At 40.6% G+C, this 18,268-nt stretch overlaps 1 protein-coding gene across 3 annotated transcripts; it reads right to left on the bottom strand.

The window, feature by feature from the left end:
- Positions 1-7,187: 7,187 nt before the first annotated feature.
- Positions 7,188-18,263, bottom strand: HARBI1 (harbinger transposase derived 1). Of its 3 annotated transcripts, none has more exons than XM_015408775.1 (5): positions 18,122-18,263; positions 17,666-17,721; positions 11,100-11,154; positions 9,114-9,844; positions 7,188-8,380 (listed from the first exon to the last, which is right to left on the bottom strand). In XM_015408775.1, exons 4-5 carry the CDS (start codon positions 9,790-9,792, stop codon positions 8,004-8,006), a joined length of 1,056 nt encoding a protein of 351 aa, XP_015264261.1. In that variant the 5' UTR covers positions 9,793-9,844; positions 11,100-11,154; positions 17,666-17,721; positions 18,122-18,263; the 3' UTR covers positions 7,188-8,003. The 3 variants fall into 3 exon arrangements, with proteins under 3 accessions (XP_015264261.1, XP_015264194.1, XP_015264331.1); XM_015408708.1 differs by lacking the exon at positions 18,122-18,263 and adding an exon at positions 17,983-18,069; XM_015408845.1 differs by lacking the exons at positions 17,666-17,721; positions 18,122-18,263 and adding an exon at positions 12,290-12,471.
- Positions 18,264-18,268: the final 5 nt, after the last annotated feature.

The following is an 18,268-nucleotide window of genomic DNA, read 5'->3' as shown; positions in this document are numbered from 1 at the left end:
TGTGGATCCGTGATTTTTGTGGTACAACCTGTTGCCATGGACACGTTCTGTGATTTGATGGTGTGTTTGAGGTGTCCTAATGCAAAAACACCGAGGATCCATGGGGATCCACGCTTCGGAATCATGTTTGTGTTGATGGTGTTGCCGCGAAGCGGTGGATCCATGATGTCTGTGGTTCAGGCTGTGCCCATGGACATGATATGTCATTTGATGGTGTGTTCATGGTGACCCAGTGCCGAAACCCTGAGGATCAATTAGGATCCATGCTCTAGAACCGTCCTTTTCCAGCATGGTGTTGCCACGGAGCTGTGGACATATGATTTTTGTGGTGCAAGCTTTTGCCATGGACATGTTATGTGCTTTTATCTTGTGTTTCCGGTGACCCATTGGAAAAACACTGTGGATCCATGAGGATCCGTGCTTCAGAACCATGCTGTGGCTTCATGGTGTTGCCATGAAGCTGGGGAACCATGAATACTGTGGTAAGTAGTGGCCATGGACATGGTATGGGATTTAATGGTATGTTTGGGGTGTCCCAACACAAAAACCACAAGCATCCATGAGGATCCATGCTCCAGAACCATGTTTTGGCAGCATGGTGTTGCCATGAAGCCGTGGACATGTGATTTCTGTGGTGCATTCTGTGGCCATGGACAAGGCATATTATTTGATGGTGATGTTAGGGTGACTCAATGCAAAAATCATAAGGATCTATGAGGATCCCTGCTTCGGAACCATGTTTTTCCAGCATGGTGCTGCCACAGAGCTGTGGCACCATTTCTGTGGTGCAGGCTGGGGCCAAGGACATGATATGGGATTTCATGGTATGTTAGTGGTGTCCCAACAGAAAAAAAAACTAAGCATCCATGAGGATCTGTGCTTCAGAATCATGTTTGTGCAGAATGGTGTCACCACGAAGCCGTGGATCTGTGATTTTTATGGTGCAAGCTGTGGATGTGGATGTGTTATGTGATTTGATGGTGTGTTTGGAGTGACCCAATTGAAAAACCCTGAGGATCCATGAGGATCTGTGCTTTGGAACCATGTTTTTGCAGTTTTGTGGTGCCACAAATTCGTGGGGGCATGATTTTTGGAGTGCTGCCTATAGTCTAAGACATGGTCTGCAGTATGATGGTGGTTTTATTTTGTGTCAGTGTAAAAATCATATGAATTCATGAGGATCCGTGCTTTGGAATCATGTGTTAGCGCTGTTGTGGTGCCACGAATCTGTGGATGCGTGATTTTTGTGGTGCCCCCTATAGATTAACACATGGCCTACATCATGATGGTAGGTTTTTTTCGTTTCAATGTAAAAATCATATGAATTCATGAGGATCCATGTAGATCCAACTTTTACCTTTTCCCGATGTTTTCCAGAAACTTCCCACCCATCACTAGTTTTCCTTTGCAGACTTTCCCATCTAATTTGCTTCCCATTAAGTGAGCTTTGAATCACGGAAGCTTATGCTGGCATACATTTTATTACTTTTTAAGATGCCAGGGGACTTCTTTCAGACTTTCCCAAGAAGAGGAAGAGGAGGCATCCTATGAACATTTGCTTGGAATAATTCTCCCCAGAACCTAAAAGGACCGAGACTATTGTACTTTGGTCACCGCATATGAAGGCAAAAGGCTCACACGGGAAAAGACAATAATGCTAGGAAAAGTTGAAGGTAGAGGAAAATCTGACATGAGATGAATTGAGTCAATCAAGGAAGCTATGGACTTCTGTTTGCAAGGCTGTTAATGATAGGACATTTTGGAGATTATAAATCATAGGTTTGCCATAAATCAGAAGTAACTTGACAGTACATACACACACAAATCCACTTATTTTTTAGTAAACATGTTGATAGACTGATAGCACTGAGGATGGAATATGCAGTGGTCTTCAGAATGCCTGGAAGAGTAGCAGGTGGAAAGGTGAGATACAACTATTTAAATAAATCACATGATGGTAAGGCACAAGGTTAGGTACAGTCACTGAAAGCACTATACTGAATACCATATAAGGGCTTGTTTCAGATAATCCTACTGATGACCAGTTTGGGTATGTATTTACAGATGAAATGCACTATATTTACAAGTTGTTGCACAATATCATGTAAATAAATGCTTAATAATAGCCATACTATGGTTTAGAGTTAAGATTGTAATCCTAAAGCTCTTTAATTGAAAGTTCAATTATGATTTATATGTTAATAAAATGCTGAAAACCATGCTGCAGATATATATGAGGATGGTGAAATTCAGCCTAGGTTTCTAAATCAAGAAAAAGCACAAGCAGCAGAAGGAAAGATTGATTTTCTTGAGAAAAAGTAGAATAGTGGTGACCAATGAACACAGGGTGCCAGCACCCTTTTCTTCAAGTCAGCCACTGGACAACAGCCAATTAGTCATATGACCAGAATATTGTGCTCAGATTGGAACCATATCAAATTTATGAGGCCACGTGAGACACAACAATCTCTGCCATTTCTGCTTGGTGTTCCTTGACTGACCTAATGATCTCAGTTAGATCTGGTTAAGGTATCTGTCTCTACAGGAACATTTACTGTACCTGAAAGAGAGAACTTCGTCTGGGTAAAGGAAACTTCAGCCTCTTCTTTGCTCACCAGTATTATCCTCCAGACTCAAAAGGCAATGGATCCTAGCTTTAGACTCTCTGCTCTTGATCCTTAAAACAGAAATGGTGGATAAGGCAGGAAGAGGTTAATGGAGCTGCTAGTTTTTAAAAATATCTCCATGTGAAAGAAGTAGAAAAGATGGTGTAGTACTTGCTTGTCCCAGAAGTGAAAAATCACAAACATTTTTAGGGATTAGATGGAAACACTACTGGTGAACAGATGGTCTGACCCTCGATTTAAAGTGCCAGCTGTTCTGAATGGGTTTGTACTCCCCTTGAAGAAACAGGTCCTTCCTGTTTAGGGGTGTTCTTGGATCCAGTCCTACTGCAGGTCAGGCAAGTGGTAGTTGTGGCCAGGAGTGCCTTTTACCAGCTTCCACTAGTCAACTGCACCCTTTCCTGGACAGAAAAGATCTTTCCACTGTACAGTATACCTTGGTTATATCTAAATTAGACTAGTGCAATTCACTCAGTGTGGAACTACCCTTGGAAACTGTTCAGAAACACCAGTTGGTGCTGCTGAATATTGCACTAGGATGTTGACCAGAGTGAGCAATAGGGACCATATCACTCCAGTCCTGGCCCATCTACACTTGCTCCCAGTCTGTTTTCAGGCACATATCAAGATATTGGTGTAGACCTTGAAAGCCCTATATGGCTTGAGACCAGCATACCTGAAGGTCACTTGCTCCCTTACAAACCTACCCAACCACTATAGTTATCTTCCGAGGCCCTGTCCAGTTGTCTCCGCCTTCTGAGATTAGATGGGTGGCAATCCAGGAGAGGGCTTTCTTCGCTGTGACCCCAGAATTCTGGAACTTCTCTGTCCCCTCCTAGTGCATTGTTCTGCCAGTGGGTGAAGACTTTTTTTTGTTTGGCATTCCCTCAGTGTTCTCTCCTTCCTGCCTTATGTTTTGTATGTGAATTTTAGCTTTGGTTTTATTTGTTTTAATAATGTTTTGTTTGGTTTAAATGGTTTTTAAGATGTGTTTTTATTATGTAAGTTTTTAATCTGTTAGCCACCTTGGTAGCCCCCAATGAAGGCAGAAAGGCATGGTATAAATTTTGTAAATAAAATGCATAAATAAATAATTTTAAAGTTCTTTCCCCCTTCAAGTGGCAGTTGACTTATGGCGACCTGGTAGGGCTTTCAAGGCAAGAGACATTCAGAAGTTGTTTGCCATTGCCTGCCTCTGTGTAGCAACCTTGGGCTTCCTTAGTGGTCTCCCATCCAAATATTAACCAGGGCCAACCCTGCTTAGCAGTCAAGATCGGGCTAGACTGGGGTATCTAGGCCCAACAGAACAGAAAGGTCGTGGTTATGAAGCCACATATGTACATATGATTCCGGCCATCCCTCTGATGGCCCTAGTTGTACCCACTATATCAGTGATGGTGAACCTTTTAGAGACTGAGTGCCCAAACTGTGACCCAAAACACAGTTATTTATTGCAAAGTGCCAACATGGCAATTTAACCTGAATACTGAGGTTTTACTTTAGAAAAAACTCATACATTAACTAAAGATGATCCAAACAAAGTAAGGAAAGCAATCCCAAATGCTTTCATTTACTTAAAATTATTTTGCAGAGAATTCGACACTTTAATGATGGTCTGGGCCTGGCTGGGGCGATGGCACGTGTGCCCAGAGAGAGGGCTCTGAGTGCCACCTCTGGCACCCATGCCATAGGTTCGCCACCACTGCACTATATAATCAGAAAAGTCTTACATCATTACAGGTATGTGCGCTGAAAATCTGCTATTGAATCCAGTTTCTCAGTGTCCAAAGGATAGGGAAAGAATAGTTACTTTAACCTGTTTTGACCCCAGGATAGGAGAGGGCTTGTCTAGTAAGTAAATACATGTGTAAATTATATACATTTCACAGATGACTATCTATGCAAGTAAACACATTTTCTCCAGCATCTCAGTAGCTCTAGTGGGGACACATGTGAAACAGCCTTTGATATAAATAGTTTCTGCTCTGAAATTTGGGGTATGGAAGAACTTGCCACATTGTATAAATTAGACCAGATGTACTTTATGCTTCTTTCCTTTTGTAACTTTACATTCTCCTTTATTCTTAACACTCACTGAGACTGATAGTTCTGCCATGATCTCACCAAGAGCTGCTGCAAGTCCTGCATCATAATCACAACACGAATGTAATTAGGGATGGGTCTTAAGATCCCACATTACATGCAGATGTCTGAATTTAAGAAGGCACTTGCATCTCTAATCGGTTTTGCCTCACTCTAGCTTCTTAGCATATATTAGCACAGTTGCTTAATAGGTATGATGATGGCAGTCAGATAAACAAAGGGGTAATGCCTTCATTAATTATCACAACAGCATATTAGTGTTTTTGCATGTTTTAAATAGAATTCTGTCAAACCATTAGGTAAAGGTAAAGGTTTCCCTTGCTCAAAAGCCAGTCGAATCCAACTCTAGGGATGCGGTGCTCATCTCCATTTCCAAGCCGAAGAGCCAGCGCTGTCCAAAGACATTTCCATGGTCATGACTAGACGCCAAGGCACACGGAACACTGTTACCTTCCCACCAAAGTGGTACCTATTTCTTGCTTTCGAACTTCTAGGTTGGCAGGAGTTGGGACCAGAGATGGGAGCTCACTCCATCATGCAGCACTAGGGTCTTGAACTGCTGAACTACTGACCTTCCGGTTTGCAGTTCAGCATCTTAACCACTTGAGCCACCGCATATTATGTAAAATAACCTTACAGAGTAGGAATTTTCCCCAAATGAGTTTTGAGGTTTTTTTCTTGTCAAATAATAAAAAGTTGATTCCCAGTTTTCTGCCACATAGTGGGGTTTACCATGACTAAGAAATAAAACTCTAGCTAGTTGATGCACATAACAGACCCCCCACTGAGTTCCATGGAATGGGGCTACAATCAACTATACTGTTGGGGGAGGGAAAATCTGCTCCCTCCAAAGAAATTGGAGCCACCAGATATATGGCAAGTGCAGCCCCCAACCCAAATGATGTCTTCAGCTATACCTCTTTCCAGTCACGTCAGCGGCTGCTATTCACTCTTACTGGAGAAAATAAAGTACTGTCAGGAAATCAAGACAGTGAGGGTACAACACACCCTACCCCACACTGACACAAAAAGCAACCTTCACTGAGGGCCATAGGCAGCTTTAATGCACCTTTCTCCAGGATCTTACAATTATGTCCAGCATAGTAATAATGAGAAGCATTCTGTTAATCTGTACTATTAGCCTGACAAAGAAATGAAGCCAAGAACAGGGCAATGAAGATGAGGTGTCACAGCCCTTCAGAGAGGACAGGTACAGACTGCTAAGAGTCCTCTTAAAAAGGCTCAGTCATCTTGGTTATTTTGGCTTAAACCTTGCTTGCAGAAGGAGAACTGTTCCCTAGTGAATGTGTGCTCAGAGATAGAAGCTTAGGTCCAAGACAGGCATGTTTAAAATATTTATAAAAATGTAAGCATGTAAGTACAAAAACCAAAAGCATGGCAGAAAAGTGCCTCCTTAGATTCCTGCTTGTTTCTCTGTCCAGGTAATCCCTTTATATATGCTGTTCACTCTAACTCCTTATCTCCAGTTCCAAGATAACAGGCTCATCTTTGGTCCTCAACAAACTTGTACTGCAGTCTAGTAACTAGATACAATAGAAGATGGAACTCTAATCATTCTACAAGGACTTAAAACCACCTAGATGCCAGGCTGAAAAAACTCAGAGTCAAAAGCTTCCAGATTGGTATCTATCTATAACAGATGGTGCAGGGCTAGGCAGATTATAGCTGTTTCACTCCTCAAAAGCTCCTACTGAACTCTATGACAAAATAAAGACTGTATTTTAGGACACTGTCATGGTGGGACATATTCTGCCCATTGCCCAGCACACACTAGGTGATCTAATCTCAGCCACAAATGTACACTGCATCTGATGCACTGTGTCTTTGGGTGCAGAATGCACTGAGAAAAAAATGCACTCCACTGCTGCTTTTCCTCCATACACTGTCTGCCTATTTAATAATCAGCCCATGTCTTAATTGAGCCACAGGGCAGATTGTGAACCTGTGTGTACTTCCTGTGTATCCCAGTCCATGTTAGCAGTTAATGTAATGGTGTCACTTAAATCTTTCCACTTACGTTGACTGAAGAATAATCTTCAATTTTTTTAGGGGAATGTTCTGCCTTTCTGCATTATTTCCCTAGGTATGCAATGGGGTTCTGTGGTTCTACTGCTTTCTTTTTGAACAAGTATGTCTGCTTTCATTTAGGTACAATCTGAGAGGCTCAAGCTACTCATTTCTGCACTAGTGCAAGTTCATTATGACAAGATTTGAGACAATGATAAAAAAAAAACCTTTCTGCTGGGACCAAGGACATCCCTTTTAATAGTGCTGGTCTCCTGTACTATATGAAACAGACTTAAATTTTCATGCAGCTAATACAAGAACATGAGCTTGGATACAGAGAAGCATTTCCACGGGCTGAATAACTGTAGGCCACAACTTTCTCACCTCCTCCCTCCTGTTGAAGCTTCAAATGCCTCCTTAAATACTGGGTGGCGGGGGCTGTCCCCCAGGAACAGCATTTCAGTAGGCATTGGGGCTGCAGTGGGAGGGAAGAGGTAAGAAAATCACACTCCATGGGCAGAAGTCCTTGTGCCCATGGAAACACTGTTCCAGAGCCAAGCCTATGAACTCAATTAACTGATTTTGCTGTCGTAATGTTCCTTACAGGGAAACAGCTTTAGTACCTACTTTCTATTCATTCTATAAATATGTATATAAGGCCTTTGAAAAACCAAATATACTTCAGCATGAAAATCACCATTTTGCATGACAGAAAAGATCCTTCACCATTCTGTCACATATATACAGTTGATACGGGATTTTAAGAAAGGCACACAACAGTGGGAAATAGATCCTGGAAAAAAGGAATGTTTAGGTCATTTTTCACTGTGCACAGGTCAAGTCTGAATTTCAGTCTAAACTCTGTTGTTTGGAATCTGATTATACTGTACACAAGATAGTATTGTTACATTCTGCAGTGCTTAAAATATCATAACATTCTCCCAGTATAATTGTCCACTCTAATCTCATGTTGACATCCTTCATGAACTGTCCCCCAATAATGCTGAAATTAAGATGAGCATATATTGAAATACTAAGCATCAAGGGACTCAAATGCAGCATGAACAATGAGCCAAAGATGCAGAATGTTCCCCAAATGGAAAATGAAGGTTTCATTACTGTCTGCCCTCTAGTAGCTATAATTCTCTCTCTAGTTCTAACTTTCCTAATTTTAAAGGAAAATCAAGATCTACAATTTATGTTTTTTTCTCATTTTCTCTTAAATCTGTCTTGGTGTATCTCATTAGGCTAGCTAAAATGAGTCAGCAATAATTCCTGGTGAACTCGATCGGCTTCAGAATCAAGTGATTCCATATGCTCATATTCTTCCTCTGGCTGTTCAATCTGTCCTACGGTTGGCGAAGACCACAAACCCAGCCCATGCTCCAAGGAGATGTTATGAAGCACACAGCAGGCCAGGATAATATGGCTGGCTTTCTCTGGAGAATACTGCAGGGTGCCCTTCGACCCATCCAGGCAACGGAACCGAGAACGCATTGTTCTAAATGTTCGTTCGATGACATTGTGAGTGGTCGAATGTGCCATGTTATAACGGTATTCTGCAGGTGTTTCAGGGATATGCAGTGGCGTCATTAGCCAAGTACGAAGAAAGAAAGAACTATCACCTATTGAAAACCAAAATGAGAAAGGTCAGAAACCCAATAGGAACAATATATTTTAGTTCATCTCCAGTTTCTGGTAACAAAACTGTCTGAGATCAGTGTCCCAAAAAAGAACATAAAGATAAGGGCATTTCAATGCTATTCCTGTTTCTTTCTAATGAACAAACATGGCTGCTTGCATTTTGTGTCCAGAGACAGACTAGTAGGACACAAGCCCAAGAACATGACAACTAAGTAGGTTTGCACCCATCATTAACAAATTTGTTTGTGACTTCTGGACTGTAACCAGTAAAACAAGTCTCTGAGAAAACTTCTACTCATAGTCTAGAGAAAATATGTAAAACTAGCCACTCAAAGATATATTTAGAAAGTGAACCGAAGTGGTGATGTATCACAAAATAAAAAGGAAATTCAGAAACCGAGGGTCATTCTCCCACACATATACATTTCCTTTACCACATTATCCTGTCGATAAAACCTGGTATATTTGTAAATAAAAATCTGAAGCGTTTTAAGATTTACAGCGCCTGAGATTACTGTCTGGTACCAATTTGCTTTATCTTTTGTAAATTTTATACGGCACTTAAGAATTTCAGATACTTTATAAATAAATAACATTTGTCAAGGCTAGGGAGTTTCACAATAGAAAAAGATCTACTAGGTTACATGTTGGTAAACCACACAGATGTTCTACTGAATAGTCTGTCAAAGAGGTCATTCGCCAGAATGAACTTACCTAGAAGCCAGCCATCTTTGTGTAGGCGAGCTTCAAACTGGCTCCTTAGGGCTGACTGTTGCAGTACAGTGCAGTCCTGTAGACTGCCTGGCCAGTGTGTTTCTGCACTAAGTAGCATTCCTCTGGCATCACATGTCATCAGACAGTTTAAAGAATGAAGGCCCTTTCGATTCACATATGACAAGTCCTCTGCGTTGGGTGCCTTTATTGCTACATGGATACAATCAACAAGTCCTAATACTCCTGGCATACCTGCCAGCCCATAGAAATCATCCTTCAGATTTTGAACAGATGCTTCATCTTCTGGGAAATGAACGAACTGAGAAGCCCTCTCCACCAGGGCCTCAGTAACATTGGCAACACAACGGCTCATAGATGCTTGGCTGATGCCAATGGCATCTCCCATACGAGTCTGGAAAGAGCCAGAAGTATAAAAACCTAGAGCAGCAAGAATTTGTGTTTCTGGGCTGATGGCCCTGGAACGCTGGGTAGGTCGAGAGAGACTGGCACCTAGAAGATCCACCAGGTAGTAAATGAATTGACGTGGGAAGCCATACATGGATAGCAGATACTCATCAGTGACGTCCTCCAGTTTGAACCGATCCAGGGTCCTATGTCCACGCCCATAAAGCAGGAGATCACAATCAAGAACTGCTATGGGAACGGCCATGGTCAACATAGGTATCTTTGGATCAGTTCTTTTCTTGTTGAACTTTCTTCACTAAACTCACCTGCATGACAGCCAGAAAAGGGGGAATTCACTTCACAGAAGAAAATATCCTGTCTTTTGCTACTATCATCTTTAGTCTGGCAGGTTGTATACAAATAGGCCTATTGCCTTTGGTTACATCAATTGTGAATGAGACTTTCAAATTAAGTTATGAACCCATGCTCTGTTTTTACTTGGTTTATTTGTCCTTAATCTACTTGCTGCAAAACTGAAGCAAACAATTCTTGTACTACAAAAAGAGCAAGATAATAAATTTTCCCACAGTTCTATTAATATGTCTGATTCTTACTAGATACAAGTTTAACTAGAAAATATGAGAATTATGTCTCCATGGGACCCTGCTAGGAATCTCTGCAGGGATCCAATGAGTCATGGTAGTTGTTCTGGCAAAGTTCTAGTGGAAACATTTTGAAGTTGTATATAATTCTACACAGAGTCATGGAACAGATTTCACACTGTAGTAATACACAATTAGTATTTTCCTGAGGTCATATGCAAACTTGCAGTTGTAGAATACATGACTCATAATCAAAGAGTTCTATGTTTATGTTCTATCTTTGAACCAGTTAAGCAAGTTTAGAGACATTTTTGCTTCATTTTAAAGTAGTACATAAAATTAACTGGCTGTACCAGGTATCAAGTGTAACAGTAAACTAGTAATACTTAAGTCAAGGAAGTAACTTTAGAAACATGCAGCACTGTAAAATGGAGCACTGCTTTGTTGTCACTTTTGTTCTATAAAATGTTGACTTTCACAAGATTCCCAGTGATGAGAGCCCACCCAAATTCCAGAATTCTAAGAACTGATCAAGCAACATGCACATGTAATAGAACTGTGCACCTGCAAGAGTGTGTTGTATAAACAGAAAAGCAGGATTCAGCCACTCCCCCATCATTAAGCAAGTCAATGCATTTAGACTGAGAGGAGGTGGTGTTCTGGGAAACATAAGGGACTTCCAATCTTACAGAATCAAAGTTGCAACTAAATCATACTGTTTTCTGTCTTGGTTTTACATATAGTGTATGTCTACATAAGATAATTTCTCTATTTTTTATTATGCAATTTGGCCTCCATTGCAGAAAAAAGCCAAACTATTAAAACCTAGATGACATACGTACTTAATACCTTATTCCCTCCCCCTATACCCATGGATTGGGTTAAGCAACCATATATGATCTCTCTCAAATTCTGTTTGTGGTCTGATGGTTTAGATTCATTTGGTTGCCCCTCCCCCAGTTGTGCTATTTTTACTCACAAGGCAACAGTCATGGTGAATACGATTGATTTGTTGAAACCATTTGGTGCCAGTTCTAACAAGAAGAACACATAAAATAATAAAACACAAAAATGAATAAAATTACTTTAAAAAGTAGCAAAACTCAATATGGACCTTAAATCAAATTCACAGAGTAAAACATTGATTTGATAACACTGTATCAGAATGCAAAAAAATCCCACTTTAATTGGCAGTAGTTGAAGTGAACTAAGCAACCTTATACATTATCCCCAAATCTTTACCACTCAGTAAAAGTTCCGTGATGAGGACAGTATACCCAAGGGGAATTTTAGCAAGAATAAGTGACTGCAATTCTTCTCTAAGGCTGGAGATAATCTGGTAAATATTCAGCTAGTTTTGCTCCAAATGTATAATGCTTTAGTTCAAAAGGAACCTCATTGTAATGGCTGTCAAAAACATGGTCTCTATTCTTAGTTTTTTACATAATTTGTAGGACAAATTATTCACAAGAGATACCTCAAGGTCATGATTTCGCTCAACATACCTAAGACACAGGGAGAATTTAACCATCAGAAAAGCCTATACATCAATCTGTACATGTGTTATCTTAATAAACATTTTATCACATATTTTCTCCCCCAAAGTCCAAATGTGTTCAGTTGCCCTCCAAAAATCTATAATGATATATACTATTAATTTTCCTAAGCAACCAGCAGCTGTTTAGGTTTTACAAACTGTTTGTAAGGCTGGGTTAGATAAGTGGGGCTGTGCAGGTAGGTTGAACAGGCTTTTCAATAATTTGTTTTGGATGATCTCCAGATCATTCTGCCCCATAAAACAGCTCATTATCTTATTTTCAACAGAAGCTTAAATCTATTTGCAACATCCTAGTAGCTTTCAGTTTTAATGCATGTGAATAGGCTGCTCAGATATTCTGGGTGGGTTTGAAGTTTCATCTAGTTCAATCACATGATTGGTTAGTGACCTTCTGTACAGTGGAGACTGTGTGCCAAAAAACAGTATCTTGATCTGCAGTTAAGCAGAACAAGAGAAAGAGAGAGTACACACTTATTCCTGGGACACTTTTGTGAGCCCTGATTCCTGGAGTACCCCTTCACCCATCTTTTTGATGGTCATCAAATCACAGTGAGGAAATTTAACTAAAAACAATCTGCTCCAATTACTCGTGGTGTAAGCGTCTGTCTCACCAATGGCCCGCTTGCCCCAGATCCACTGCCAAGTTTCTCCACAACCGAAGTACTAGGTGAGGGAAAGATGTTTTCGTCTCTACAGCAACTGAGCGACAATACCTGTTAATAAATAAACAATCTAAAAGGCCCAAACATAGAGGCTCCTACCACTAACTTTATTTTATTCATTTATACCTAACCAAGGTCATCCAGCATGCTTTCATGGCAGAGTGGGGATTCAAATCTGATTCTCCCAGATTCTAGTCAAACACTCTGTCAACTCCACCACACTGGCTCTCTAGGAGCTGCTTCTGATATAATTAAACGCTTCCCCTTTTCCACTAATGAATTAAAAGAAGTTGTCCAAACTGACATCTGTCTGTTGGTTATTCAGTAATGGAAGAATCAAAATATCCACTTAGGAAGCTTACTCTTGGTTTGAAGGGCAAAGACCATGTTAAGTGATGTGTTCTTAACAGCCATTATCAACACCTTGAGGGGAATATATGGAAAGAAACTGTAGCAGTGTCTTGAACACATCTAGTCCTGTAATGTATGTGGTACTCTTATGAATTAATTGTGTCTACAAAAATATAATTGGTCTGTCCAAGCAAATTTACAGTCCTTGGACTTATTTTAACCAAGGTATGGTAAAAAGTTTGTTCACAGTTTCACTTCTAAGGAAACAAAATGTTTTCAAGCTGTAAGGAATAGTGATATTCCCTATTTTAATTTTACATCTCTCTCTTGAATGTATCATAGATATACTATGTAATCGATTTGTAACTTTTGAGTTATTGTCAAACTCTCTGACATGCTCTTGGCTTAAGCCATCACAAATCCTGTTTTCAAAGGAAGAGAGGGTTGAAGATGGAAACAGTTGGCTAGCCATTTCTTGTAAATATGAAGAATAATGGTTCTCATGAAAATGACTATTGATGGATAATCTTTGGCCAGTAAACTATCTTCACTGAGTAAGCTTCCTGAAAAATTCACAAACAAAAATTAGAGGGAGAGGGTCATAGAGGGTGTCACAGAGAACCATTTCCAAGGTATGTTTTCCCAACTCTCACCATTACATAGCCTGAAAATTCTTTTCATCATGAAATCAACAAAGTTTGTCTCAGAGTGTAAATTTTAGCATGGACAAATCTATCCAGCAAAGGATGGTTGAGCAATTGCAGTTTAAAATATCTGCTTTGTCTATATTTCCATGTTTGCAACTCTCTCTTTAACCACACAAACCACAATTTCACCTTTTGTTTAGTCAGACTGCCTCTATTCAGAGATTTTTTCCCCCCTGCATGAAAAGCAAGAAGACTCTGGATTAAAGAGGATGTCCACAACCAGTGTTCCCTCTAAGCTGAGTTAGTGTGAACTAGCTCACAGATTTTTAGCCCCCGGCTCACACCTTTTTGTCTTCACTCAGGAAGGATGGCTCCCAAGCAAACTGATTTGTGCTGTAGTCAAATCGCCCACTCACAACTTTAAGGCCAGCAGCTCACAAAGTAGGTTTTTTGCTCACAGGACTCCGCAGCTTAGAGGGAGCGTTGTCCACAACCTATCATTTCCCCCTTTAAACTGGAGAAAAATAATACTGTTTTTCTCTGGTGTAAAGGGGGGAACTGCAGGAAGGCTTGCAGATAAACCTTCTGCCTGGACAATGTCTCCATCACCGGGGGTGGGGGGGCAGAGTTAAGCTCAGATTTCAAAATTCCACAAAGCAGGTTTGCCATTCTTCAAGAAAGAGAGATGACAAACTTCTTGTACATAAAAGAGCAGATTCCCTTCCTCACTTTTTAGCTTTTAAAAGCCCCTTTTCCCTTTCCCTATTGAACTGCACTGTAGCATTTACATTGCAGTTTGTTAGTAAAAGGGAAAGATAAAGAGTAGGAGTGGTGTTTTCTGGCAGTGGGTGGGAGGCGGCACTATCGCCATCAGACCTATACTTTTGTGCATGCACAACAGGAGAAAAAGAGAAGGAAAGAGGGTGGGCAGCCAGCAGTAGCAATCAGTGTGAGAATGAGTATGTGCAGACATAATTCTTGCCCTTTTTGCTGCTGCTACAGAGGTACATTTTCATGCCCCTGCTCTGGAAGCAACGATAGATTCCATCCAAAAGTCAAAAATATTCTGGGGATCCTTTGCTCATATTTTGTGAAAATACAGTGTATTCTTAAAATTATGAATTTTTGTACTGCCCATCTTAATTAATGAGAACTTAAGTACAGGCAAAATTACTCAGCCTAAGTCACCTATATATTCTGACAGCAGAATGCAAGGGTGAAGACCTGACAAGTACATCAGCATCACTAGAGACCGGTGTGCACTTCCTCCATTAATGTGAGCTGTTCCTATGAAAGCATACATGGAAAAACATGCAAAACTTATCTTAAATACAAAGCCTAATCCTGTTCATGCACGTGGTTTGTTTTTTTGTAGTTTGGGAGGAACTTTTAAACTAATTTTTAATTTTTTTAACATATAGTTGTATACTGATTTAATGGGGAAGGCATGTTGACTATCAAACCAAGAAACTATTGTTACACATTGGTTATACTGTCAATGACTAATTGTCTCTTTATTGAGAACACTTTAATTTCAACGGTAATTATCATTAATACTCAGTGACAAAGAAGGGTTTTTAATCTGTCTGCTCAGTATATTATGTTAATTATACTGGGTGAATGTTGGACACTGAACACTGCCCTTTCTCTGCCCTCCCTTCTCTCCCAGTCATTATGTGATGCAGAAATGGACAATGAAAATGATCAAGAATATGAAATATTTCACTACAGGTAAAGACAAGTATTGAGCTTTTAAAATGAGAAAAAAACAGAGATGTTATAAATGTTCACTTTTTAACTGAGAAAAAAGAAAGATGTTATAAATGTTTTAAAAATATGCCTAGAGCACAGGAAGTGAACTGTTTCGCCCTCTGCCATAATACTAAACTACTTGGGGTTATCCAGTTAAGCTGAGGGCTAGAAGATGAGCAAAACAGAAAATAAAACACGTGGTAGACAGATAGAATGACTTTTTCACACAAAATGTCACTAATTTATAGAATTCATTGCCACAAAGGATGTGATGAATTCATGGATAGGTCAATGTTTGGTTTGGTGAGCCAGTTTGGTGTAGTGGTTAAGTGCGCGGACTCTAATCTGGGAGAACCGGGTTTGGTTCCCCACTCCTCCACTTGCACCTGGCTGGATGACCTTGGGCAAGCCATAGTTCTGATAAGAGCTGTTCTTGAAAAATAGCAGTTATTGTCAGAGCTCTCTCTGCCCCACCTACTTCACAGGGGAAGGGAAAGGAGTTTGTAAGCCGCTCTGAGACACCTTTGGGTAGTGAAGGGCAGGGTATAAATCCAATCTCTTCTCTTCTTCTTCTTCTTCTTCAATCAACTGGTTTTAGCCATTATGGGAAAATGAATCCTCCACATTCAGAAGCAGGGTACCGCTAAACACTGCTAGGGTAGAAGCAAGCAGACTTCCCAGAGGCATCTGGCTGATGACTGCAGGAAACAGGATGCTGGACTAGATGGTCTGATCTTGCAGGAATCTCTTTATCTTCTAGTGCTCTAATTGATAGAAGAATGAAAGCCGTTTCTACAAAATTCTCATAATAATGAGAATCTACCAGGTTATGACAACTCAGGAACCATTTAAATTTCTCTTTTAAAAAGTGTCCATACACATTTAAGGACATTTTTTTTCTCAACATATATTCTTCTTTTCCCTTTAAAATGTTACTTCTGTTAAGCTATTTTATTTTCTGGTTTTTGTATGAGTGGAATGAATGAGTGGCATACATACTGCATCAGCCTTTAATGGAAGATTACACCATACATGTTTACTTCCTCCACCAATCCAGAGCTGCTCATGCAGTTGCTAGTTCTTCATCTGTTTCTGTCAGTATTGCTGACTGAGAGCACATCTTCTCAGAAGTAATTCCCATTTTATTCAATAGAGCCTACTCCCAGGAAAGTGTTTTTAGGATTGCAAAACAAAACAGAAGCCACTGGCACCCTAAAGACTAACAACATTTATTCCAGCATGAGCTTTCACGAGACAAAGCTCACTTTATCAGATACAATGGGAAAAGAATGCAGCCTAACAGTGTAGTCCTAAATAGTTACACCCTTCTAACTCCAGTGAAGTCAGTGGGTTTACAAAAGCATAGCTCTGCTGAGGATAGCACTGTTACTCTGAATTATCTCTCATTAGTTCCCATTGATTAAGGAGAAGAGGAGACTGGATTTATACCCCACCCTTCACTACCTGAAGGAGTCTCAGAGCAGTTTACAATCCCTTCCCCTCCCCACAACAGACACCCTGTGAGGTAGGTGGAGCTGGGAAAGCTCTCTGAGAACTGCCCTTGAGAGAACAGCTCTGAAAGAATTTATGACAGGGTCAAGGTCACACCAGCAGCTGCATGTGGAGAAGTGGGGAATCAAACCTGGTTCTCCCAGATTAGAGTCCATGCTCTTAACCACTACACCAAACTGGCAGTATGTCAGTGGGGATTTTAGCTAAATACACAAGCACAAATTCCTAAAAATATAATTTGAATTTCTGACTGAATTTAGACTAGCAAAAGGAGAATATATGGTTTAGGTGGATAATGATTATTATTATAATAATTACAACACATTTTCAATTGCATCATTGTAACCATCTTTATTTTTTATTATTATTTTTAATTTTAAATGCTTTATTTGAATAAACATTTATAACAATAAACCTTTGAAACATAAAGTAAGCAGCAACAAGCGATAAGGATCAAATCACATCAAAGCACCTTGTACATCATAGAAGAATTATTCTAACATTTTAAACGTTAACCAATAAACAAGGTAAGATATATTGATTATTTTGCTACCTTTATTGATGACGTGATTGTGAGTGCTAGGTAACCATCTTTATTAAGATATTTTCCCCTGAAATCTATTTGGATTGTATTCCTAATGGTAGATTATTTCACACTACATTTCTAATTCCTGGGACAATCCTTTTTAATTTAATGATGAATATGAAGAGAGCTGGTTTTTATACCCCACTTTTCTCTACCTTAAGGAGTCTCAAAGCAGCTTACAATCTCCTTCCCCTCCTCTTGCCACAACAGGCACCTTGTGAGGTAGGTGGGGCTGAGAGAGTTCTGAGATAAACAGTGACTGGGCCCAAGGTCACCCAGCTGGCTTCACATGTGGAGGAGCGGGAAATCAAACCCGGTTTTCCAGGTTAGAGTTCACCACTCTAAACCACCACAACAAACTGGCTCACTAGAATAGAATCTTCAGGCTATATGATGGAAAGTGGCCCCATACAGCTCCCTGCAGCTCTTTCTTGTGTGAATTTTTTTCAAGAAGCCCACTCGGCAAGGACAACTTACCTGCAAAAATCTTCCATGTCCGCAGGGAATTACTGCATTCGTCCTTAGTCAGCGGACTACAATTAAAGGTGAGGCAGAGAGAAAATAATAGCAATGAGATCGTGTCAGTGATTAGGGTCAGTAATGAGGGCTACAGGTTAACAGAAGGCTCAAGGGAAGTCCGCGGTGTAGGGGAGCTAGCTATGGCAGGCTTTAACGCTAGCAGCTCACCCGTTCAAAATGATCAGTTACTAGAACCACGATGAGCTATCTAAAACCAGCCGGGTCCCGTGAGCAACCTTGGGGTACAAGAGGATCCTAAACGAAGCTTATCTCACCTCCAGAGAGGCTTAGCTATGGGCGTGCAGACCGTGGGGACGGAAGTTTTCTGAACAGTAGTGTAGGGTTGTATTTTGACGGAGGTGACGAAGGGGTCGGAGGGAAAGAAACGGGAACGGGAAAAGAGCGCAGATTTACCCAGTGGTGCAAAGGGAGTGGATCCCCGCCGTCCCTCCCAGCGCCGGGACAGCGAGGCGGAGCTCTGGTCCCGCTCACGAAGGCCTGGGCTTCTCATTCCCGACAGCAGATTCCTCACGAGGTCGGACTTCCTCGTAGGCCCTGGAA

This window comes from Gekko japonicus, unplaced genomic scaffold (assembly GCF_001447785.1).
Source record: "Gekko japonicus isolate JY-2015 unplaced genomic scaffold, Gekko_japonicus_V1.1 scaffold84, whole genome shotgun sequence".
Classification (NCBI taxonomy): Eukaryota; Metazoa; Chordata; class Lepidosauria; order Squamata; family Gekkonidae; genus Gekko; species Gekko japonicus.
Note: the sequence above shows the minus strand (reverse complement) of the source record. Positions and strands in the feature narration are given on the sequence as shown.

What these genes read in the sequence shown, in the direction of transcription:
- HARBI1 (XM_015408775.1), bottom strand. Translation starts at nt 9,792, where the DNA reads ATGTTGACCATGGCCGTTCCCATAGCAGTTCTTGATTGTGATCTCCTG. An exon ending in CAAAGATGGCTGGCTTCTAG is followed by an intron (nt 8,381 to 9,113) that starts GTAAGTTCATTC and finishes GGTTTTCAATAG; the next exon opens with GTGATAGTTCTTTCTTTCTT.